Source organism: Ischnura elegans, chromosome 1 (genome assembly GCF_921293095.1).
Source record: "Ischnura elegans chromosome 1, ioIscEleg1.1, whole genome shotgun sequence".
NCBI lineage: Eukaryota > Metazoa > Arthropoda > Insecta > Odonata > Coenagrionidae > Ischnura > Ischnura elegans.
Window position 1 is genome coordinate 100,420,540 of NC_060246.1, and position 22,258 is coordinate 100,442,797.

Genomic DNA, 22,258 nt, shown 5'->3' on the forward strand with positions numbered 1-22,258 from the left:
ATCCTGCAATGCAGTCATTTTTCGTCTTGACCTTTTGTGATCATTTGTATATAATGTCATTAAAAAGTATCAGACTACGTTGATAATTAAGACATTTCATGTTTACTTTGGTGGTCAATGTGAAAATAACACCGGAAAGAAAAAAAATTTCGCCATAAATAAAATTTAAGAGATGGTCAAATATTATTCTTTCAAACTTTCTTTCATCAATTATTTTCACCGAATTTTATTTCTTGATTATTGCTTGAAATCTTCCAAACTCCAAATTATCTGCTACTTTTAGTAATTATATCTCGTTCGTATGCTTAAAAATGATTCCTCCTCTTAAATGTGAATAATTTTACACTCAAAAGTGGTTCGCTTAGTAGACAAGCTTCTCACATCGTTGAGTTCAGCCCTAATTTCAGTCATTCTCAGAGCCCAAATTAAAATTGAGCGATCCTCTATCGGAATAGTTAAATTCTATTCTGAACATTCAAGTGCTTACAAAAGCAATAAATATGATAAAAGTAATTTTGCTAAACTAAATATGCAACGGCCATGGGAGCGATTTTAAAATGATTATTTTAAAATCATGCAACGCCGTGAATGAGAGAATAGTTGGAAATTAAAAAAAAAAATTGAATGTAAGGATAGCACTCTGATAAATGAATATATTTACTCATTCTTTTCTGCTATTCTGACTTCCGTTTTAAAACTCATCTCTTCCTCCGTTAGGTAACTTGGTAAGAATAATTCGATAAATACATAATAATTTACGCCTGAAGGTGATGATTACTCATCGAAACCCGGGTCGCGTTATATAAAAAAGTAGGTACCTATTGGTTTAAGTAAAAGTGAATTGTCCAAGAAACTTTATGATGGAATATTACACAGTTAAGAATGAGTTAGTAAATTTAGTTTAATTCAAGTCTACATTTTTTTGCGAGATGTACAGCACAGCACCAAGCTACCTGGTGGGATAGCCCTGTTCACGTGCCGTAATTACTAATGCATTGAAATTAATCCGAGTATTTTCTCCTAGTTTCGTTCATGCCAAACCGCGTTATCCTAGCCTTTATAACGGGATAATTTTGCGTGAGCTCTCTAACTATCTGCTTTAAGTTCCGAGATATATCATCTCTTTAAAGAAAAATATCCTCATCTCCCCTCTCACAGATAGAGAATGCACCTCCATCTTGACTCGATTTTTTTCATAAGGACTTTTTTTCGACTATTTTTTGCAGCGTCTCCCTTCATGATGCGCATTTTTCTCACCCCTTCCCCCTCACCTTCAAACTCCTCGTCTCGACCCCCGCCCCGTGCCCGCTTAAGTTTTTCAGTCCTTCTCTCGACCGCCGGGGTTTTTAAGCATTATTATTTTTCTCGTGCGATCTCATAGCGCTTCGTGCTCCTTTTAATGGACGGCTATGCATACCATGTCACGGAGAGACAAATGTTTCACGCGAAATACAATGGGTCACGGTGCACGGCATCCGTGAATCCAGGAAACCCCCTCCTATCCTTCCCCCCAAAACTCCCATATTTTTTTTTAACCCTGTGATTCAGAGTGCGCTGCGGTAGTTTCAGGGAAGTAAGTCCTCCACGTGGAAGCTACTGAAGATCGGAGGTGAGCTTAAGAGCACGAAAATATTTTGTCAAATACTTAGTCTTCTTAATTTAACAAGAATGATTTCATTCAAAAGGAATATTGCGAAGTTTGGGCATTTATGAAAAGTGAGGGAAACACTAATCTCCAACAAAAAAATTGGAAAAAATTATCATGAATTAATAGTTGTAAAGTTATTTTTTTAATGAAAGGGGTGCTAAATGACGAATTTTGTATCAACTCTAGGTTGTCATCACCAGGTCCTAGGAAGAATTGTATAAACGCTTATTCCAGGCATGTTTTAATTTTAAAATAAAAAATAGAATTAACTTTTAAATAATGTACCACAGAGTAAATATAATGTACTGCTATTACTTGATGATAATATTTGTCTACTGAATCAAATAGTAACTCATAGTCAAATCGCTAAAGTCTAAAATATAACTGAGCAAATCAGACCATTATATTATTTAAGCTAACTTAGAAAGCTTGAAAATATCTAAACTTGTGAAGGTCATAAGTATGTGATTTTGGCTAAGATGTTATGTAAAAAACAGCTAACAATTTAATTAATTTTATTCCGTGTGCGAAAACTGCAGAGATTGAGGTCATCAAAATCATCCTTAGAGACAAATTCTGATTACCATGAAATTTGACAATTTGTAACTTTCAATGACGATGCTTGTTGGATTTATTGTCTGCATGGGGGAGGGAGGCTACTGAGGCTTAGTAGGCTGGAATTGCCAAAGATATAGAATGTGTAAAAGTGCATGAGTTCTTGCATTCCAAGCCTAGAGTCTTACTCCATTCAAAAATGAGCAGAAGTATATTTACTTACATTTTATATTCCTACTTTTAACAGTTTGCTCACATCAAACGGGAAAATTGCATTCTCCTTACTTTTCTGTCGTATACATCATCTAGTGAAATAAAATACCCATTTCTCTCCACAAAAACCTTCTTACGGCTGATGCCTTAAAAGCGTTCATTAACTCTCTGCACTACACGAGGAAGGCCTCTTTCGTTTAAATATATAATGTGAAATAGATGTGAAATCCTTAAAGTGAAAGATAATGGAATCCTTGCTACCGCTCAAAGAATTTGATCCTTAAGTGGTACTATCAAAGCATATCTTTCAAAAAAGCACTTTCAAAATTTAAACTGCGTAAAAGGTATAAATTCAGGTCAGTGTGATTCTCAAACCCATCTACTAGACTAGCTCAATTCATTCCATAAGTTCAAAGTTATTTATTTATATCATTGTTAATAAATCATGAATTATGCCATGAATCTATAAAAAAAATACTTTACCAAAGCATTAAAAGTCATGACTACGGTGTGCTATGTAAATCAACTCTCTTTCATTCAAATAATAAAATACATATTGCATACAAGAAATGGCTGTGTTGCAATCGAAGTATCGAGTTATTGAAAATGACTGTCAGGGGGTAGTGTTAACTTAGTGGTGTGAATGCAGTGATCCAAATAATGCTCTTAATCGTTATAAATCCTCTACAATTTAGGGAAAAGGTTAAGAAAACAGACCTTTCGTCTGCAAGACAATAACAAAGAATATCAAATATAAAATAAACATCTCCTACGAATTCAAAATCCGACAATCACTAAGGATTTTATTGATAACTTTTTTCTGGCTATAAATGGAAAATATTTGCTCCTTTGAGGCCTCTCGGCGACCATGTAACAAAACTTCGTCATCTGCCTACATCTCTGGGGTGTTTTTTTGTTTTCGCTATCGTGGACGCCCGGTCAAATTTGACGTTCTCTCAGATAACAGAGCAATACTCTCCTTTCTCTCCCGTTGCTTTGGTGACGCGAGGCCGGCTTATGTCACTTTCCCCTCGCGCTCTATGTGACACTTTAATCTCGACCTTTGCTTTTTCCTCTTGCAGTCCGTGAAAATATTTTTTTCGCGCCACAATGCGCAAATTGTGATGTGACGTTAGCAGATATTATGGACTGCAGCGTGTTTCTTAAATAACCTTCATTACGGCATCTTCTTTTCAAAAGTAATAAGTATGAAAACTTGGAAAAGCAGAGAATTTTCTATGAAGCTCGCCATTTAAGCTCGCAATTGTGAAAAAATAATGCCAGAAACGGAATGGTTGAAACTGCCAGGGTTCTATCATCATAGTTTTGTGCCATACCAATCCTATATAATAGGATTTTGAGTCATGAGGTTTAGCTCACTCTCTGAAGTTCATTTGTTTATAGCAGTTGGGAAAATAGGGGTATGGAAACTATTGAGCACCAAAAGAATGAATATAAAAGTATTCCGTAACTCAATGGGTATAGTGCAAGGGTAATCAGAGAAGAATAATTAAAATAGTCAGACAATTGTTAAAAGCACACGAATGACAGTTTTTGTAGCGTAACTGTAAAAATAACCCAGTTCCCGTTTTAATCCAATCTCAGATTAGAGTAATTGTATTAGAATTTCTGTCTATCTCTCTTTCATCCATCGCATTGGTATCGGCATCGTATCGGTATTGGCATCGGTATCGCATTGGTATTACCATCGTATCGGTCGCATTGTTTTTTATGAACTGAGAAATGTTGATATGTTGGATGTTGGCTTGCTAGAGTTAATTCTCAATGGAAAAAAAATCTCTTCTATAGTGTTGCTCGTTGTACGTTTCAGTCCCCAAATAAAGTGAACTATGACGTTTGCAATTCATCATAAGTACATCTGCGGAAGGATTTATCGTACGTTTAAAAGTTAACAACTCCTTTCAGAATCAATTTAGCGATCCGAAGAAGTTTGATGAGTGTCTGAAAGCTCCCTCAATGACGCAAAAAGGCGAGTGTTGAATACGAACAAAAAGCGCAGCGGTAGGGTGAATCGAGTTAGGACGGAGTTAGAGTGAGGGATTCATTAAAAATCACAAAACTGTTGCCAGAACGTTGAATTCTTGCGCCCCAATTTTCACAGTAGGTACTGGGTTCGATATCCATGCTCTCACCAAAATCTGCAATGGAGTGGCCAGAAGGCACTAGGTATACGGGTGATTACTGATGTTGGCATAAATAATCTACCAATAAATAGTTTCAATTATTACAGTCATTTTATTTACCTTAACCATTCCCACCTTTCACTTTGAAGACTTTTTAGGTGTCAGGATCGGTCACTCTTACCCGTGAACAATAAAGGAAAGGGATGCGTAAGTTGGCTGACCAAAACTTTAAACTCTTGTAACCTAATTTTCAGATTTGCTAATGACTTCTACATGAATTTCCTCAACTATTAAATAAGACGTCGTTGCCACATATTTCTGCAGAGGTGTGGTTAGAGATTAAAAAAAAAAATCCACCAAAAATTAACGATATCGTTTACTAAATGAATATACTCCACCATTGTAAATTTTCACAGTCTATTTTTATTTGGTACTACGCGTTTTACCGCTAAGGCGTCACTTTCGGGAGTAATATTCCTAGAGAATGACGCCTTAGCGTTGAAACGCGTCGTACCAAATAAAGAAATGAAAATTTATAACGGTTGTACAATTCAGCTCGAATTTTCACCATCTGAAATCCAAATCGATCGATTTCGCCATTGATCACATCAAATAAAATTTCGCTTAATTGTTCCCTCATTAAATTTCCCTTAATTGTTCCCATCTCTCGCCTTCCAAACTTCAAGATGGGTCACCATAGTTCGTGAATTATAAAGGAGAGGGAATGTGTAGTGGTTGGTAGGAGGCGTATACTTAGAATGCACCTCCTCTCACACCCCATGGCTCATCCCTAAACCACTCTTCTCTGGGATTGCTCCTCGCACGTCTGGAGTTGCGTCATTGCCGCCCCTTGAGAGAGAGAGAGAGAGAGAGAGAGAGAGCAGCGCAAACAAATCCCACTCGCTACCCTCTCGGCTTTGCACCGCCTCCAACCCCCAACAACCAACACCTCCTCATACATAGAGGATCACAGGCGGATTTAGGGGGGGGCACGTGTCCCCCCCCCAGACACCTAAAAAATAGACGATTTTTAATACGGTCTCGTTCTCATTACTTTCGTTTTGTTTTGTGCAATCTGTAATAGAATTAAATCTAGAGGCTACTTGAAAATCTTCTCCTTTGTACGTGAATTCAGGAAGTTATATCTCTAGTAAAATAAAAATAGAACTGAATGGCAAGACACGGAAGTCAGCAAATCGTTAAGGTGACATAAAGTATGCTGTGTAAAGATGAAAATAATCCGTATTTATTGATTTCTTCGATATTGACCGCAAGTTAATTATTAAAAAAATATGAGCTGTCTAAAGGCAACATAGAAGGGAATTGTCGTTATTATATATGTTACTTATTAATAACTTGTATTTTAAAATAAAAAGTATATTTCGTTCCATATTTTTTGCATGTTATTCTCAATCCCAAGTATGAGGAGACGGTTTGCCTATTGGACCCTTGCCCCCCCCCCCTTCCAGAAAAAATACTGTATCCGCCCTTGTAGAGGATATACCTACTTAGTACTCTTAATTCCCGGCATGGCTGAACCCCTGTTTCCCACCATTCCTCATCCCCTACTCTATCTTCATCCCTACCATATCGCATCCCTTTAAAACCACGTGCCAACCCTTAATATTCGTCACACTCTTGGCCTCCTTGGCTCCAGAGATATTAATCTCTTCTCCACATATTCCGCCCTCTACTTAGCCTAATAATCCGTCCTCTCGCTTGCCTCCTCAAACATGCCCATCCCACCCAGCCAGCATAAATAATCCGAAGCCGTCCGCCCCGTATCCTTGTCATATTCCATCCGCCCTCCCACCCTCACTGCAAAACTCTCCTCCCGCTAAACCCCTTGGAGAGCGCTCTCCTCCGCCGCGGGGTGCTTTCCAACCCCTTCGCACGGCCGCTCCGTCCCGTCTTCATTTGCATCCTAATCTGGTCTCTTTGCACTCTTACGCGGCGCCTTGTACGTAATAACTTGATTTCACTTAACTTAGCGTGACTATTGAGTAGGAAGTTTGATTTTAAAAATTGCTTATTCATTTATGACAGATATTTGAATACTGGTATCATTAGTGACTGGTTCTTTTGATTTACTTCAAAATTTAAAACAAGGCTTGCTTGCAGGAGTATCACAATTAAATCACCGCATAGTTATGAAAAAATCGACCAAAGTGTTAGATAGATCCAACTGAAACCAATAAAACAAACTTTAAACCCCGGAAAAGCTATAATTTTTCTATTAATTTATCTGTAGTAAAGTAGGTAGTTAATATTCTTGGAATGTCATTCCAACAAACGGAAGTCTATGTAGTTGATGAACGATCGGACCTGTGATTGGTGTGCTATCTTCAGCTATCAGTCTGGATGGTATCGATTAAGTTACGTCGAGTTAAGTTGGTGTGAATGAGGTTTTGGGGTAGAGAAAGGAAGGATAGAAACCCTTGCCGCATGACTGTGTTTCATCCGCCGATAGGGAGTTTTGTAAGGGGTCTTCGGCCGAGACGGACTTAACGAGTGTGGCCGTAATGCAAAGTGCGGTTCGTGGATCGGACGGGGCTGATTATGCATCCGAATTCGTTTAGCAAAAGTAGAGATACTCCCTTCTAAGTGGCGGCTCGCGTTGGTTGAGGGGAAAAACGGATTGCAGCGAAAATGAGCATTAGATTGAGGAAGTTATGCGTAGAAGAAGGCATAGTTGTAGAAGGAAGAAGTGATTTAGGAGAGAGGCTATCGATAAAGAGAGCGTGAATCCAGGTTGAAGACTAAAAATCCAGTCTCTCCGAAAACCGGAAATTATATTCGAAGAATGGCCATAGTTTTCATCGTACCCAAATTAAATTACGGCAAAAAAGTTTTGTTAGAGAATGTATGTTCAAAAGAAGTGCATTTTAAATTTGCTTATATATTTTCAGAATGTAACTGTCACGAGGAAGTGATTTTGTATACGACTACTCCATCTTACTCTCTCACACTCAATCCTTACCTGACATATGTTTCTAGTTATGGTTTATTTTTAATAAAAATTAAAGTTCATGCCCCAATAGATTATTTACTTAATATATCTTGTTAAACTGAATATCTTGTAAGTAGTCCTATGGAGCAGCAATATCGTCAGATTTATTATTTTAAGTACCTTTTTATTTTAGGTATTTTTAATATTAGCAATGGAGTACTACCCAACGGCATGGGAGAAATCATTTCTAAAGAAATTTAGCTTGTCAAAAGGTAATAAGGAGTTTGCGAAATTATCGTCTCGATACTTAATTTGAAGGTTTAATTAGTTAAAGTGTTTGGTTTTCTACAGAACAAAAAATATTTATTTGTACAGCATTATTTAATTTTGCCATATTAGATTTGAAGAATTGATTTATCGTATTTTTTCCCCACCAATAATAATGTCTAGAAAAAAAGCCCAAGACGCAGTACCCATTTACCATAAAAGCCTGATCCAGAACTGAGGTTGCAGAGATTTTTTTCGAAATTTATACTCTTATCGTAACTTGACATAAGAGTAATTCCCACAGGATTCAATAGGGAAATTCAGTAGGATTCATAGTTACCCCTAAAAAACTACTTTCTCTTTTCTGCGCCGCTATTCCTTGAAAAACAACACCGCTCTCCTTACGATTGCTATTCTTCTCTCCTTGTCCCACACTTTTTTTCCATAGGCATTCAACGACACCCATCCCTCCCAACGTCAGTCATTCACTCCTTTTTTTTTATATTCCTTTCCCTTTCACTTCCGGCCCCAGAATTATATATATTTCTCCACTCCCGTTTCTCCTCTTGCACCAAATTCTTTCCCAACCACTCTCCGCGGCGGCCGCCATTAGTAAAACGCCTCTCACAGAAACCTCTTTCTTCCTCCCCTCCGTCCGTCCTCCTCTTCGGATAAATTATCCTTTAATCTCCTTAGTGGCGTGCTAATAGTCTGAGAAAAAAGAGGAGGAAATTTTTTCCACTCCTCCCCCTCCTCCTCTGCCACAACTTCCCACTTCCCATTTCCCATACTCCCGGGTCTCCCACGTGGCTTATCTGACTTAGTCGCACCCTCTCTCTGATTGTTGCGCGATTGTTTCCCGGCAAATGGTCCGGGGGTTCCCCCATTTGCTCGGTACACAGAGCCTGTTCCTCTTTCCATGACGGAATCACTTCTCCTCCGTTCACAGTTCGGCCGGTGAACGATTTCCTCGTTACTTTACTCACCCCGATTAGCTTAACGCTTTCGTCAGAGACAAAAATAATGCTCTTTTGAAAAAAAATTGGCCAATAGCTAATATGATGTGAGTGCAATGGTGAATGATTGAGAAAAAGTCAATAGACATTGTCATAGATTGATTTCGATATTTGCATGCCAATGATGAAAAGCAGCGGCAATGTTTGACTCGCTCTAGGTTGTGGAGTCCCTCCAAAACGGCAGTTAAAATACAAATTTTAAAGATTCACCCAATTATTTTCAATGAGTTTTAACTTTATCAAAGTAGTAGCATAATTATTCATCTCATAACAAAAATTAGCACATGTAACACTGGTGCTATCATGAACAAAAATAATTTTTTTTATCTTTGAATTACTTCTATCAAAATATATTATAGAAAGGCATTTAAAACGTACATTTCTAGTCGTTCCATCTTTCCAAAAATTTTTAGTACAAATTTAAATCTACATCAGTACATACAAAAATAATAACTGAAGTGAAAAATATGAACATGTCATCGAATGTAATATAAAAAATGTAAAGAAACACTAAAAATGTTTTTCATACATTTATATTAACTATTTTTAGAGTTTAGCCTTCTCAAGTTTTACATATATGCTCGACTGAAATACCGACTCGCAACTAAGAAGACGCAGCGTATCATACGGAACTACATGTTTTCTTTTCATCGACAAAACGCATTATTGCGGGTAAAAATTGCAAAGCAATTGTAGTGACTCGAGAGCACGTGGACATTAATAAATTCATTGGAATAATTTATAATGGCAATTTTGCGGAAAATGAATCGCTTAACCGTGCATGGATTCCTATCTCCTTTTCTCTACGAGGTTTTCCGCTCCTGGAACCACGCCAATGAAATCATGCCTTGCGGGGCTTATTGGGCTGGAATAGGAATGGCGATATGAGCATGCTTACATTCTTTGCGCTTTTTTTTGCTACTTCTTGTTGTATCATCTACAAAATGTATGGAAATGCATATTTTCTAGAGATAATAAACACAGAAATACTACGTAGGACGAAAATATGTATAAATACTCATTAAAATTTATTTTTCGCGGGCATTGCTCACGTGTGACAGATTAATTTGTCGAAATGGGCTTCAGATTAATAAAAAAAATGGATGTTAATGGAAATGCACGACATATTGAGCATAATGCAAAGAAGCAAGAGCATAATATGACAAAAATGTTTCATCAAAGCAGATTTATAATGTTTGATTATGAAATATTTTAAAATATCAAAATAATTTTGCTCGGAATTGATATATTTATTCCAAGATCAAATTATCCATTTAGACTTAACAATTCATAGAGATTCAATATCCATAGAGATTAAACAATTAAGAATTTCAAAATCAGCATTACGCCAAAGATAAAAATGCAATTAAATCATTTCCATAAACACCAAGCATGATAGATAAACACATGCATGGTGATCTTTTTTGTGCTGAGAAATCTGTACCATTGCCAATATTCGTCATGAATTTCTGGCCATTTTTCTCATGTTGCTGTTGACTGACATGGAATCTCTGGAGAATTTGAATCATTAACGGAATCGAGTAATTAAGTAACCCCAAGCTTCTCCAATGGTTAGCGCACTCTCCAACTCTATGGTTATCGGTGGATATAACGATTACAGCGAAAAATTAGGAGGTACAATGACAGGAAAACGCTATATTTGAGTTCACGAAACAACAAAGTTGCATGCAGCAAAAGACGTTGATCAACTTACCGCACACCTCGGAGTTATCGAAGTCCGTTGATTCTGTTTATGGTTTTATTTACATTAAATAGACTAGAAAAATTATTATGTAAGTATTCATTAAGTTTCAATAACTAATGAAAACATCAATGGCGTAATTCTGCATTGATTTTAACAAGAACGTTTAACTTGCGCTGAATTTGAAGTATATTTGGCAAACTTAAACTCATCATGCGGGAAAATTTAGATTAATAAGCGCACGTCATTGACCTATGGAATAATAAACCATAGTTTTAAAAGCAGATCACGGAATTAGTCGACGAAATGAAATTACCAATTGGCATATACTGTCGAATGCAATTATCTCTCTCCGGAAGAAAGTGCACTATGGAATTAAATGTAAATCATTCTTTATTACAGGCCGACCCCTCTCCCTCTGCAATGGCTCGTGTGGCTCTTTTGGCGGTTGTCTGCCTTGGACTAAGGGCGCATGCGCAGCGAGCTCCATGTTACGAATGCGAGGAATACAAGGACGCCCACCCAGAATCGAATCCTTATGGACAGGTGAGTAAACGTTAACGAAAAGAAAATTAAACCACACATCATACACTACAACCCAAGCCTAACCTAACCTAACATTAAGTAATATCTACATGTATGTTCCCATCGTTTCTCAAAATGTCCGGCCACTTAAAAAGAGTTAAAACCACCATTATTATACTTTTTCAAAGAATTTGAAACGGAAATCTCATAATCCTTGCTAATCCTAGCTTGACCGACGATATCAATTTTCATTCAGATTCAGGTTTCAACACTCATCTGTGAATAAAATTCAATGTAATGATGACTTGTCCAATAACTCCGGGTTCGTGTACATTTATATATACACTTGAAATATTCCGATCTTAAAAAAGATTTTCTCAATTCAGAAGGAAAAAAATAGTAACCTAGATCCCATAAACCCGGAAAAAATCAAATAAATATGAAACTGCAAGTTCTCCGCCTGAAGGATTTGCATAAAGTCATAAAAAAATCTTTAACATAGAGTTTTCCTTCCATTTTTGGGGTAAATGATTATATCTCAATTATGATTAATGACCAATAACCGCTACGGTAATCACTATAAAATTTAGAAAGCAACCTTATGATCGCTAATTGAAGTTGGCTCACGGGTAGTGACACGATAATTATTTTTCAGAAGAAAGTTTATGAAGAATTCTTGAGATTGTCAAACGTAGGCTCATTGACGATCGCTGTTGTGCGTTATTTGATCATGGGAGGCCGGTATTAAGGCAATTAAAAATTAATTTCGACCGACCTCATTTGACCAGGGTTATTAAATTACCCCCGATAAAATTAGAACACGCCATAATCGAGTTAAGTTCCAATTTATTACTAAAAAAAGAAATACATGAAAAACCAATGAAAAATTGTTTTTCCCATGGGTAAGGAAGGTTCAATGCTAAACTATTTTGCTACAAAAACGCCTATCCACTCAACCAAGTGCTTAAGTCACTTGAGGGAACACCTATCACCCTGCTAATAGGAGAATTTTTCTTTCTTATTCATCTCATACTTTTTTAAATTCCTTCCCATGCTCCTCTTGTACTATAACGGAGTTAATTTTAATTTTCAATACCCAATTTCAATTTCCCTTCCCCTAAGTTGATCCCTCAATTTTCATCCTCCCCCTTCGCAATAACGCATATGTTTCCCTTGTATAGAAAGTAAAAAAAGACACCAATTATACTCTGGTAAGTTGTTAGAATTATTATGACACGTATAACACTATTTTGTTACGAATATGTTCAATATTCACACCAACTTCGGGTTGAATCACTGAGAGAGTACGGCTCAATCTAAGGGTGGCAATATGTGTAGAAATTCGGAGAAGGGTACCATAGCTTATTTCATTTGCAGAGGGTGGGGTAGGAATGGTGACGATCAACACGCAATCAGAATTGGCGTGGTCTTTGCGAAGGGCTCCAGGGGGACCGTGGCTTAACGTCCTATCCGACGGACGGAGTAATTTACTTGAAGTGCCCCCAAAAACGCACTCAACCAGTGATCGGGCAGTCACTGAAAAATCTCCGCCCCTACCAGGATTTGAATCAAGGTCCACACCATATCGATGGCTTCCAGCTGCAATGTAGTATCTCAAAGCATTGTTCCATTCAGGCGTATCTAGAGTTTCTTGTCCAGAAAATCCCAAGTGTAAAATTTCACCTATTTAATCGTATCTGAAATTCCGTCCATTGTGAACTGCTATTCTGACATACAATTTTACGGACGAAATTTCAGATACGATTAATTATATGCCTCAAATTCACAAACTACTTTCTGGAGAAGAAATTCAAGATGCATCTGAATGGAATGAGTTTTTGAGATATTACTGGTCGATGGTCCATGTTCACTACAACAACCCAATTCCTGAGGTAGCAAAATGCTTGTGAAGCAGGAGGTAACAATAATTAGATAAAATACAGGATGAAAAGTATAAGAGAATCAATTACGATTTCATAATTGGTTATTATCTTCGAGTTGGTATTTATTTCAGTAACAGGGTGAGCATTTTTAGCCACATATCTGTGTATTGTTGTTTGTTTAAAGTGTGTCACATTATTTAAGAAGTAAAAGTTAAGTTGAATATTTCAAGTACAAGAAGAAATCTATTTATTCAAGAAGTTTACCAAATAACCAAAAGAAAAGACTTCAATGGTGAGAGTAACGCAGCGTCTCCAACTGCAAGCTATGGAAGAACTATGTTAGTATAGTAGAAGCTACTCGAGGGAACAACATCTCACCATTTCCACCAGAAGAAAAGAATATACATTCTCTCTCTCCCACCGCCTTTAATTTAAATTCCACTCCAAGCTCCCCTTATCCTTTCACGGAGTAAACAAAATGGCCACCTCCCCGTGTTTCCATCCCTCCTCTTGGAGATATAAAAAAAAAGATCGTGGGTAAAGAGAGCGGGGTGGATGGGGGAACCCAACTCATTCCGGGAACAATGTGGCCTTTCCCTTCCTTCCCACAGTCCTCCACGCTTCCTCTCCATATTTCAATGCTCCTATCACTCCGTCGAGGGTGAATGTGCCGGACACACTTCTCCACCGAGGCCATCCTTTCCCTCTCTCTCGAGCATTTTTCATTCCCTTATACTTTCCATTTCCTCTCCTATTAGGTAATTCCTCTATTTTATTTCTTCCTCCTCCCCCTCCGCCTCCCGCTAACGTCTCTATTTCTCCCTCCGAATACCAATTTCCTGGCCGCAGATCCCTTTTCCACCGATTGACTTACTAACCAGTCTCCATTTCTAAGTAAATGCAAGTTCTCAATTTAAAATTTACATTAAATTGGTACCTAGGTTTGGAGTTATTGGAAATAATGTCTGGAATTTCCGACGAGGTAGCACTCTCTTCATCCTACTTGGATTCAGTGTCGAATATTACTGAGGAGGATTCTCCACTAGGCCACTGTATGTGCTGCCACCGATGGCTTTTTATGGGACTGGTTGATAAAAACCCCTAAGCGTAACTCAGACGATAGAGCAATCCAAATGTCACGAGGAAATGAACTATAATTAGGGAAATGAACTGGAATTTACGTTCAAGATATTATAATCATTAAAACTCTTACTTTTCCATGAATTCGTCTCGTGTGAAAATTTTCTATTGCAAGCAATGGGAAGAAAGAGATTGATCTCAGCTGATTGCAACCAAGCGGGCATTTTTTTTAACCGATGAAAAAGGAGGGAAGAGGTGCCATAAATCAATTTTTACGAGGCTTCCTTCTTTATAGTTGCTTTGGATTAAATACGCCGAAACACTTAAAAATGTAAAGGTCATGTTTTGGATATAAAAAAATCTCGTGAATTATAATCTCGTAATATGATCTAATCGCAAAACTCATAGGTGCCTAGATATATATTAGTACTAAAAGCTATTAACATAAAGACTCGATAAAATATTGCCATTATTAAGATAAAAAAATTGCAATAAAAGCTTAATCATAAATTTCGATCCAAAGCCGATGAGTCAAATATATTTCAATCATGAATAACATTATCATAACCTCATGAAAACCTGTTATTGAAATCCAATAGCCCGCTAAGTTTTCGAGAGTTTTCTTTTACCTTTGAAACTTATTGAAGTCTAAGTGGTGGAAAGAATTCAAAAAAATATTAATCCCTCATTTTCGTCGCTTTGGGAATTACCCAATCGTCGACCTTAGCCTCTGAAAAAAATGGCCGTCCTTGCTGTTTCGAAAAAAAAACTATTTATTAGTTCACTTGCTTTGCTTTCACTTTCACCGTCAAATTCTCGCATGTTTTGCATGTGACTTAACTGTGGTCGTTTCGTGATGCGTCACAGTGCAGAGTTGGGCGTGGTAAATAGCGCGTGAGGCTTTTTCACTTATCACCCGCAGTGGTTTTTCCCTCTCCACTTCCAATGCTCTCTTTTTTTATTCTTTGCGAATCGGCTTAAATACAGAAGTGGACGATGTCAACGGTCGGACGATATTTTTTTTATAAGTGGTCGTCTAGGCTTTCGACCGAGTGAGATTTTCATACGCGCCATTTAGCGCGCACGAGAATTTCCTGAGCAATTTTTTTTTACCACCCGACTGGGACTGCAAGTGAATTTTTTAAACACAAAAAATCTCCGCTTTTACCTCAAAAATGTATAGCCATCCAATACAATAATTATTAAATTATTTTTATTAAAACGTTAAACGAAGTTGCCAATCCAGGTATTAACAATAAGCTGTATAACTGAAAGGGACTGAAAATATTTGTTGACTTCGTTATCACAACACGCATTTAGGATTTATGCTTTACCATGCAAAAACTTGATATCATGGGCATTGAAAGAAGCATGTCGGGAGAGGTCAAAGAGAAATTTCATGCATAATATTTATATTTCTAGGCGTTTGTTTCCACAAAATTCATTGAAAATCTCAAAGTCATTCAAACATTAAGGATATACGCAAGTGTAACCATCGATTCAGAGTACGTAAACACGATTTTCAGAAGCAAAATCCTTTTCAATGATGGGCACCGCATCTCCTCCCTACAGCCCAAAAAGTAAAAGTGACTATACTTCGTCGATTAGAAAAGTGCCGTCAACTCTAAATTGCATGAAGAGTCTCAATGGTCAAAAGGTGTGATTATTATATCTGCCTATTCTGTTCGCAAAAATGCTATAAGACGAACGCAGAGAATTGTGGGCGGTGAGATTATGAGTTCTCTAATTCCATACCTTTGCCAAAATAGCTAAGTGATCTTTCAAATCGACATGAGCGATACATTTTTGTGTATCATAAGAATTTTGATCATGAACAGTAAGAATCATACATAAGACCTCACCAACCACAGGAAAAGTATGTCATATCTCTCTCCGAAATTGCTCTCACATATTGGGCAATGTTACACAACAGCTCTATATCTACCTTTAAGCCCACGTAGATATAGGCGTAAGCCCACAAAGTAAAACCATCTAAATTTGATGCAATATATTTAGTCACCAAAACTAACCTTATTAAGAAATCCAGCGAAAGTCATCCTCTCCGTGTAGTCCCTGCGCTTCTTTCGGATGTTCCTATTACTTTGCTGAGCTTGAGAATACCAAGTATGATCGGCGACGGTAGCGATGGCACTGACGACGAACGCTCGCCTGAGCAACGCCAGTGGCAGCGTGGCCTCTCGGGTTTTTCCACTCCGTCCTCGTCGTCTAACGTTCACGAGCGCAAGATCCAAACCCCTCGGTTGAAGGCGCCCCAGCATGTTTTGGGACTTATTCAATGACATGTATAGCTACGGGCCACCTCTAAGGTGTTTGGCAGGAGGTGACCAATCACCATAAATGAGTGCAAAACAGCATGGCGGCAAGATTATTTTCTAATGCCAATCTATCGCAATGGCCATCAATTTCTCCGTAATTAGCTAAATAAACAGCGAGGAGATACTACTCATGACCACGGTGGTGACGCCACAAAAGTAAAGAAGGATAAAATTGGACCAGTAACACTTCCATGGGGTACAACTGAGGGAACGCGTCCAGTTTCCGAGTTAGGTCTATACAAAACAACTCTCTGCTCGCAATGCCTTAGAAATCCTCGATACAACCTATTAAGTTCATACTTATCGAAATTGCATGATTCCAAATTTTGAAGAAACTTTAAATTTGTGACCTTATCTAATGCCTTACTGAAGTCTCAAATATAGCGTCAACTTGAGCATGGCTGTCTCCCGTAATCACCGGAACTCTTCTCTATCTTGTTGTCCTATACTCGGATAGCGTGAGTGGATGTCTTCATTTGAGTTCTGATCCTGTAATACACGTAATCAGCGGTTGCAAAAGTCCTATCTTTCCGATCTTACTCTAATTGCTGCACACATCTCCATAACGCAAACGAAGTAGTTCACTCAGGCACTGGTATTAGCTGAATCTATCCTGGATGAATCGGAACTTCAGGCAAAGAGCACATGCATTTGGATTGGAGTGGGAAAGAAGTGAGGCACGTAATAATGTTAACCGTTATGATTAACACTGCCTTTTCATTGTTTTAACAAAGACTAAAGGTCTGTCCCCCTCAACATGAAGCTGGGTATTCACACAGCAAAACTTACATCGAGGTGAGCTTTCATAACCCATTCATGCCGATTGATTTGAATCACAAAGTGGAGCTCTTTCAACCTACCCAGGGAGTACCTACTCATACCAGCTATCTTTAGGAGTTGTGGAGTGAATAAAAACCCTAATAAGATAGCAATAAACTCTTCCACTCACGATATCTCAACCAGAGCCCCCTTAGTACAAGACATCTAACCACCCGCATCTTTCGATGACGAAGGGTGTGGTGGTTATCACCATATGGACCTGGGTTCAAATCGCGGCGGTGACGGATATTTTTTAGGTACTGCCCGATTGTTACTTAAATGCTTTATACAGGGTCCTTCAATTACATTACTCCGTCCGTCGTATGTGACGTTGAACCGTGGCCACTCCGTGCCTTAGGTAAAAAGCAATCTAAATACCGACGCCGACTCTCCAACCTTCCTTAACTGCCATTTTACATCGAGGCAACAGCCATAGCTGTCTGCTGTCCCTTAAAATACCTACCTACCCACATAGCTGGAATTAACTCATCATCGTAACCTTCCTATGCCACCCATTGTATAGAGGCCCCTTCTCCTCATCCAAACAACCCTTTTCCCCCCTCCACTCCCCATTGGTAAGCGTCCGATTCCCCTACCTTTCCCCGTCACCCTGGAAATCCATTATCTTCCTCCCCCGTTACGGAAGCCCATTTCATTTCACTCGACCCAAAAAACCACGACCATTTTAATCCTCTCTCTCCGTCTTCCACTCCCAACCCGCGGCGATACCACAATAAGAGAGGCCCAGTTCAGAGTTCCTAATCCAGCTCCTGCCAGGCGCCATTCACCCGGGAGATTTAAAATATCCGCCCGAGAAAATTGAATAACCGAGCCCGTTGTGGAACAACTATCGTCCTTGTGTTAATCGCCCTACGTGTCAGTGCCAGGCGTATTGTGTTCCAGCCGCTCCGATGGGGTTATCAAGACTACGTGCTTGGATAAGGAAGACTTACGGTTGGGGAAAGGGAGAGAAATGGAGCTGTACTGGTAGGGAGGGGGTTGGGACCCCCTCTTAGGGGCTTTTGGTCTGACGGCCAAGGATTTAGCGCACCCTTGGATGAAGTCAGTGAGCCAAGAGATCAGGGTTAAATGCTCCAAAAAGCGGACGGTGTTACTGGGTGTGAACTGCGAGCCTTTCTGTGCCAACTGTATATTCCTCTTCCCCTCAACCCTTGCCCTGCAATCTCATCCCCGTCCAAAGCTTACCACGCAATAAGTGGGCAGAGATGTGATGTTTGCGAAATCCGACGTATCCACCCGGACTGGACCAGTAATCATGCGATTAAGCATAACAATACAATTTTGCCCTCTCTCACTGCTCATCTCGCTTGCCAGGAAAAGGCAATACAGTAGAGTTAGAGTTCATCATTTAGTCAATGGGAAAATTCGATACTTCACACAATAGTGCATAGCGATGAATTCGCAGATATGTCTTTGTTCGACTTGATGAAGAAGAAATCCAAATATTCCTTGCTCGGCAAGGGACTTTTATAAGACTAAAAATTGTTTTATGCTATTCTTGCTATAAATTGTTAACGTCGATGTTTTACTTCATTACTTAGTTAGATGTGGACGTATACTATGTGCCACTAGTTTATGAAAAATATAAAAAAAATTTATATAAATGTGATTTTTCGTCCTTTCCAAAATTATGAGAGCATAAACGATTGGCTAAGCAGGAAATCGTGACGGGAAAACTTAATCATAATAACATTAAACATGTTTGAAGTACCCGATGGCAGAAAATCAGAGGAAAAAGATTGTTGATCCCATACCACATGCACGTAATAAATATGAACGCAGGGAGTAGAAATGTAGTGATGGAAAATACCAGTTTTTTATTCATTATTTGAACGCCATTAAGCTCTGCTTATATTCACTGGAGGTTGCCATTTTTCCTTTGTGGTACATGATGACTTGTAGTGCAAATGAATCATTTTAAGAATGAGGTTTGATATTTTTTCAGGGATAAGTTTATGGAAATAAAAAAAAATCTATCATGTGTGGGAGCAATACTTTTCATGTTAAAGAGCCAAACGGAATTCCTTCAGAAAATATCAGATTCATCATGCAGGGGAAATGGTTCACATGTCATTGCATCATAAAACTGCATCAATTTCATGGCACCCAAGATTAAGGCGTCATTTAATAGCAGTCCTTGTTTTGATGCTCGATAAAATTAATAATTTATATTTGTAGCATTTCTACTTTGACGAACTTGGGAAAATGGATTTTCCTTGATAACGTCATCTCAATTATGGGTGATTCCCTAAGGCAGTTTTCGAGAGGCTAGTTGTAAAGTTGTCATTTACTCCGTTACCTCAAACTAGCCATGTATAGTATATATGATTTATGCGCTTTTCTGTAAGCAAGAACGATAAAACTGTCGCTATTTAGCTACGTTCAGACATTGCTTTTTTAGACGTCTACCCACCAATTCCTGAAAAAATATTGATTGCCCAGATATTTTTATAGAATGAAAGAACCTGCAAAAATGTGGACGGGACTTTACGAGAGCTTATAAAAAATTTTTAGTATCCATAAAATATAAATACGACGGAAAATAAATATCCTTCCATGCTTCAAAGGGACTGAAGCATAAAATATTGCAAATCAATATGCTCCAAAGGGTTTACTACAATCTAACATGCAAAAGTACTCCGCCAACGAACATGAGCATATAAAACATCAAGTGCTTATCCAATGTATTTTTCCTTTTGTATTTTATTGTTCAAAGTAAAAAAATGTGTATTGTAGCAGTAGCTATTCCTTCAGAGACATAACATGTAATTCCGAAGATAGGAAATGGACGTATTAAATGGCCATCTGCCCTCCATATTTATACATGCATAAAACCTATTAGGATGGAAGAGTTTCTATTAGACGAATCTAAAACTAGAGTAATATTCGTATCGAGTATCTATTTTCCAAATTCTTTAAAAATTAAGCCAAATTAAAAGTAAAAATTGATGTCAACAGACCCAGACGATGTAATGGTTTTCTTCGCCATTATTTCCCAAAATTTCCATTATGACAATGTGACTTACGCTGCTTCACTCGGCTGCCGTCCTCCCCTTCAAGGCACCATAGCATGCCTCATCATAAATCATCTCATGCGCATAATTCAAAAGACTTCATAGCAGAGTCCTGTTTATTACGTCCTCCTGAGGTTCAGCCACGTACAAATCACTGTTCAAGACATGCTAAAGGGACAATATCCCTGGCCCGCAATCTGTGTTGTATCTCTGCCATAAATGCCGTCTTTTCCTTCAACATCTCCCACGTTTGCTTAGCTCGTAGTCAGTAGGATAACCCATACCACTCCTTAACCTACCAAATAACCAATACATTGTGCGGTGTAGACGTATTTTCCCCAGTGACAGGACTTGCCGTATTCCATTCCTTCCCCTCTGCTTGTCCTATCACCAATAGAGCTATATTTATGTAAAAGGAAATGTTTGTATACTCGAGAGCAATAAACTGCGAAATCATTTCTCTGTTAATCATGAAATTTAAAATTAAAATATATATTTTCAAGAATAAGGTTTATATACCTCATTTGCTGTAACTGGTTTTCTTCCATGATGATCTATTCATGTATAGCATTACCTGCATCGGTTTCATTTTTGTCCTTTTGAAGCTATTTCAATCCTAATAGAAAGATGGGATTTTTAGTAGAGTAAGTTTGATTTTTTTGCATTTACTCTTTGTATTTCTGTGGAAGTCATGTTTACCAGTAAATATATTTTTTATCTGAAATTAACAATAGTAGCATTCTTCGACGGCTAGTTATAGACAAAATACAATCTAATCAGGTGATTGTCAATTCGCAATGCAATACAATTTCCATTATAATTTTTTTTAATGCTAGGCGTTGGGATTAATAACTATTACTCTTCCTAGCTGAATTTTTACCGTTTATAATGGGGTAAAGAAATAAAGCCTGTCGTGACAACGTCTTCAGAGGTATGCTAGTATTCTATGGAAGAAAAGCGCACACCCATACATTCCCGCTTCCTCTTGCAAGGTCACGTTCTCCGTCTGCATCCACTGTCGTCGTCACTATTGCGTTCGAATTCCCACAAGAGGACACATGCAGTACACCCAGCGAATCTCATCACATACCAACCCTTCCTCTCCTCGAACGAGACTCAAATCCGTTTGCTCGTCTGCTCGTTCAGAATTCGAACAGATTCCCTTCATTTGTCTTTGTCTCCCACGTGCAAGGACTCCTGCTCCTTCCTCCGCGAGTTTCCGCGGCGATAATTGCCAATTGTTAACGCCGCCGGAGCTGGGGCAAAGGCATCTCCCAGGAGACAAGAGTGGGGAGGCGATTTTGAGATGCAATTTGGCCGCGCACCCATCCTAGTTCACGCGACGTTACCCAAACCCCCTCCCCTCCTCACACGTGTTCTTAGAATTGGCCGTGAGTCTAATTTAACGTGACAAAGAGTGCTTTTAGAGTCAAAAAGCGCTCGAAGGGATTTTTTTTCTTCCTTTTTTCCAGTTTTTTAAAAAGTGTTTGTGCTTCTCTTCGATTCCTCTGAAATGTATGGCGCAGCCTTCTGGATCGGCAGACAGGAGATTGGAGGAAATGGGGCAGAGAAACATGTTCGACACCTCCTCACTCCTTCCCGTGATGGTGACTCGCACTTTGAGCATCAGTGAAGGTTAGGTCACAAAGGCTCTGTATCTAGACCAAAGGAAATTTCAGCGAAATCCTTTATTCTTCCTCTCGTCGCATATGAAGTGAGCACGTGTACGAAAATTGAAATTGGCTGTGCAACGCTGAAGCAAATTGATACAATTTTTCGACTAAGGTACTCACTAAAAGCTTTATCAGGAATTCGACTTTGGATCGAGGACGGGTTGGTAAAAGACCAATTAATTAAAGATCATTTAATTTTGCAGGCCTATTTTTGAGGCTAAAAGCTTTATAATTCTGTTTCATGCACAAAAAATAAACAAAGAGCAATCCTCTTTCTAAGTAATGACAAGATTCAATTATGATGATAACCTTTTATTACGTCAAGGACTTTTCATAGTCACACTAAACTTAAGATTCAATGCAAGGAAACATAAAATTTGTCTGCTGAAAGTATTTGGGGACGTATACATTT

The 22,258-nt window shown here is 38.4% G+C and overlaps 1 protein-coding gene across 3 annotated transcripts in view; it reads left to right on the forward strand.

Annotated features, from left to right (window-relative positions):
- Positions 1 to 22,258, forward strand: part of LOC124167264 — a 346,425-nt gene that overhangs the window by 165,030 nt on the left and 159,137 nt on the right. For all 3 annotated transcript variants that reach the window (XM_046545155.1, XM_046545165.1, XM_046545175.1), the window contains exon 3: positions 10,898 to 11,041. In XM_046545155.1, the coding sequence (XP_046401111.1) occupies positions 10,919 to 11,041 (123 nt within the window). In that variant the 5' untranslated portion in view covers positions 10,898 to 10,918. The remainder of the gene's footprint in view (positions 1 to 10,897; positions 11,042 to 22,258) is intronic.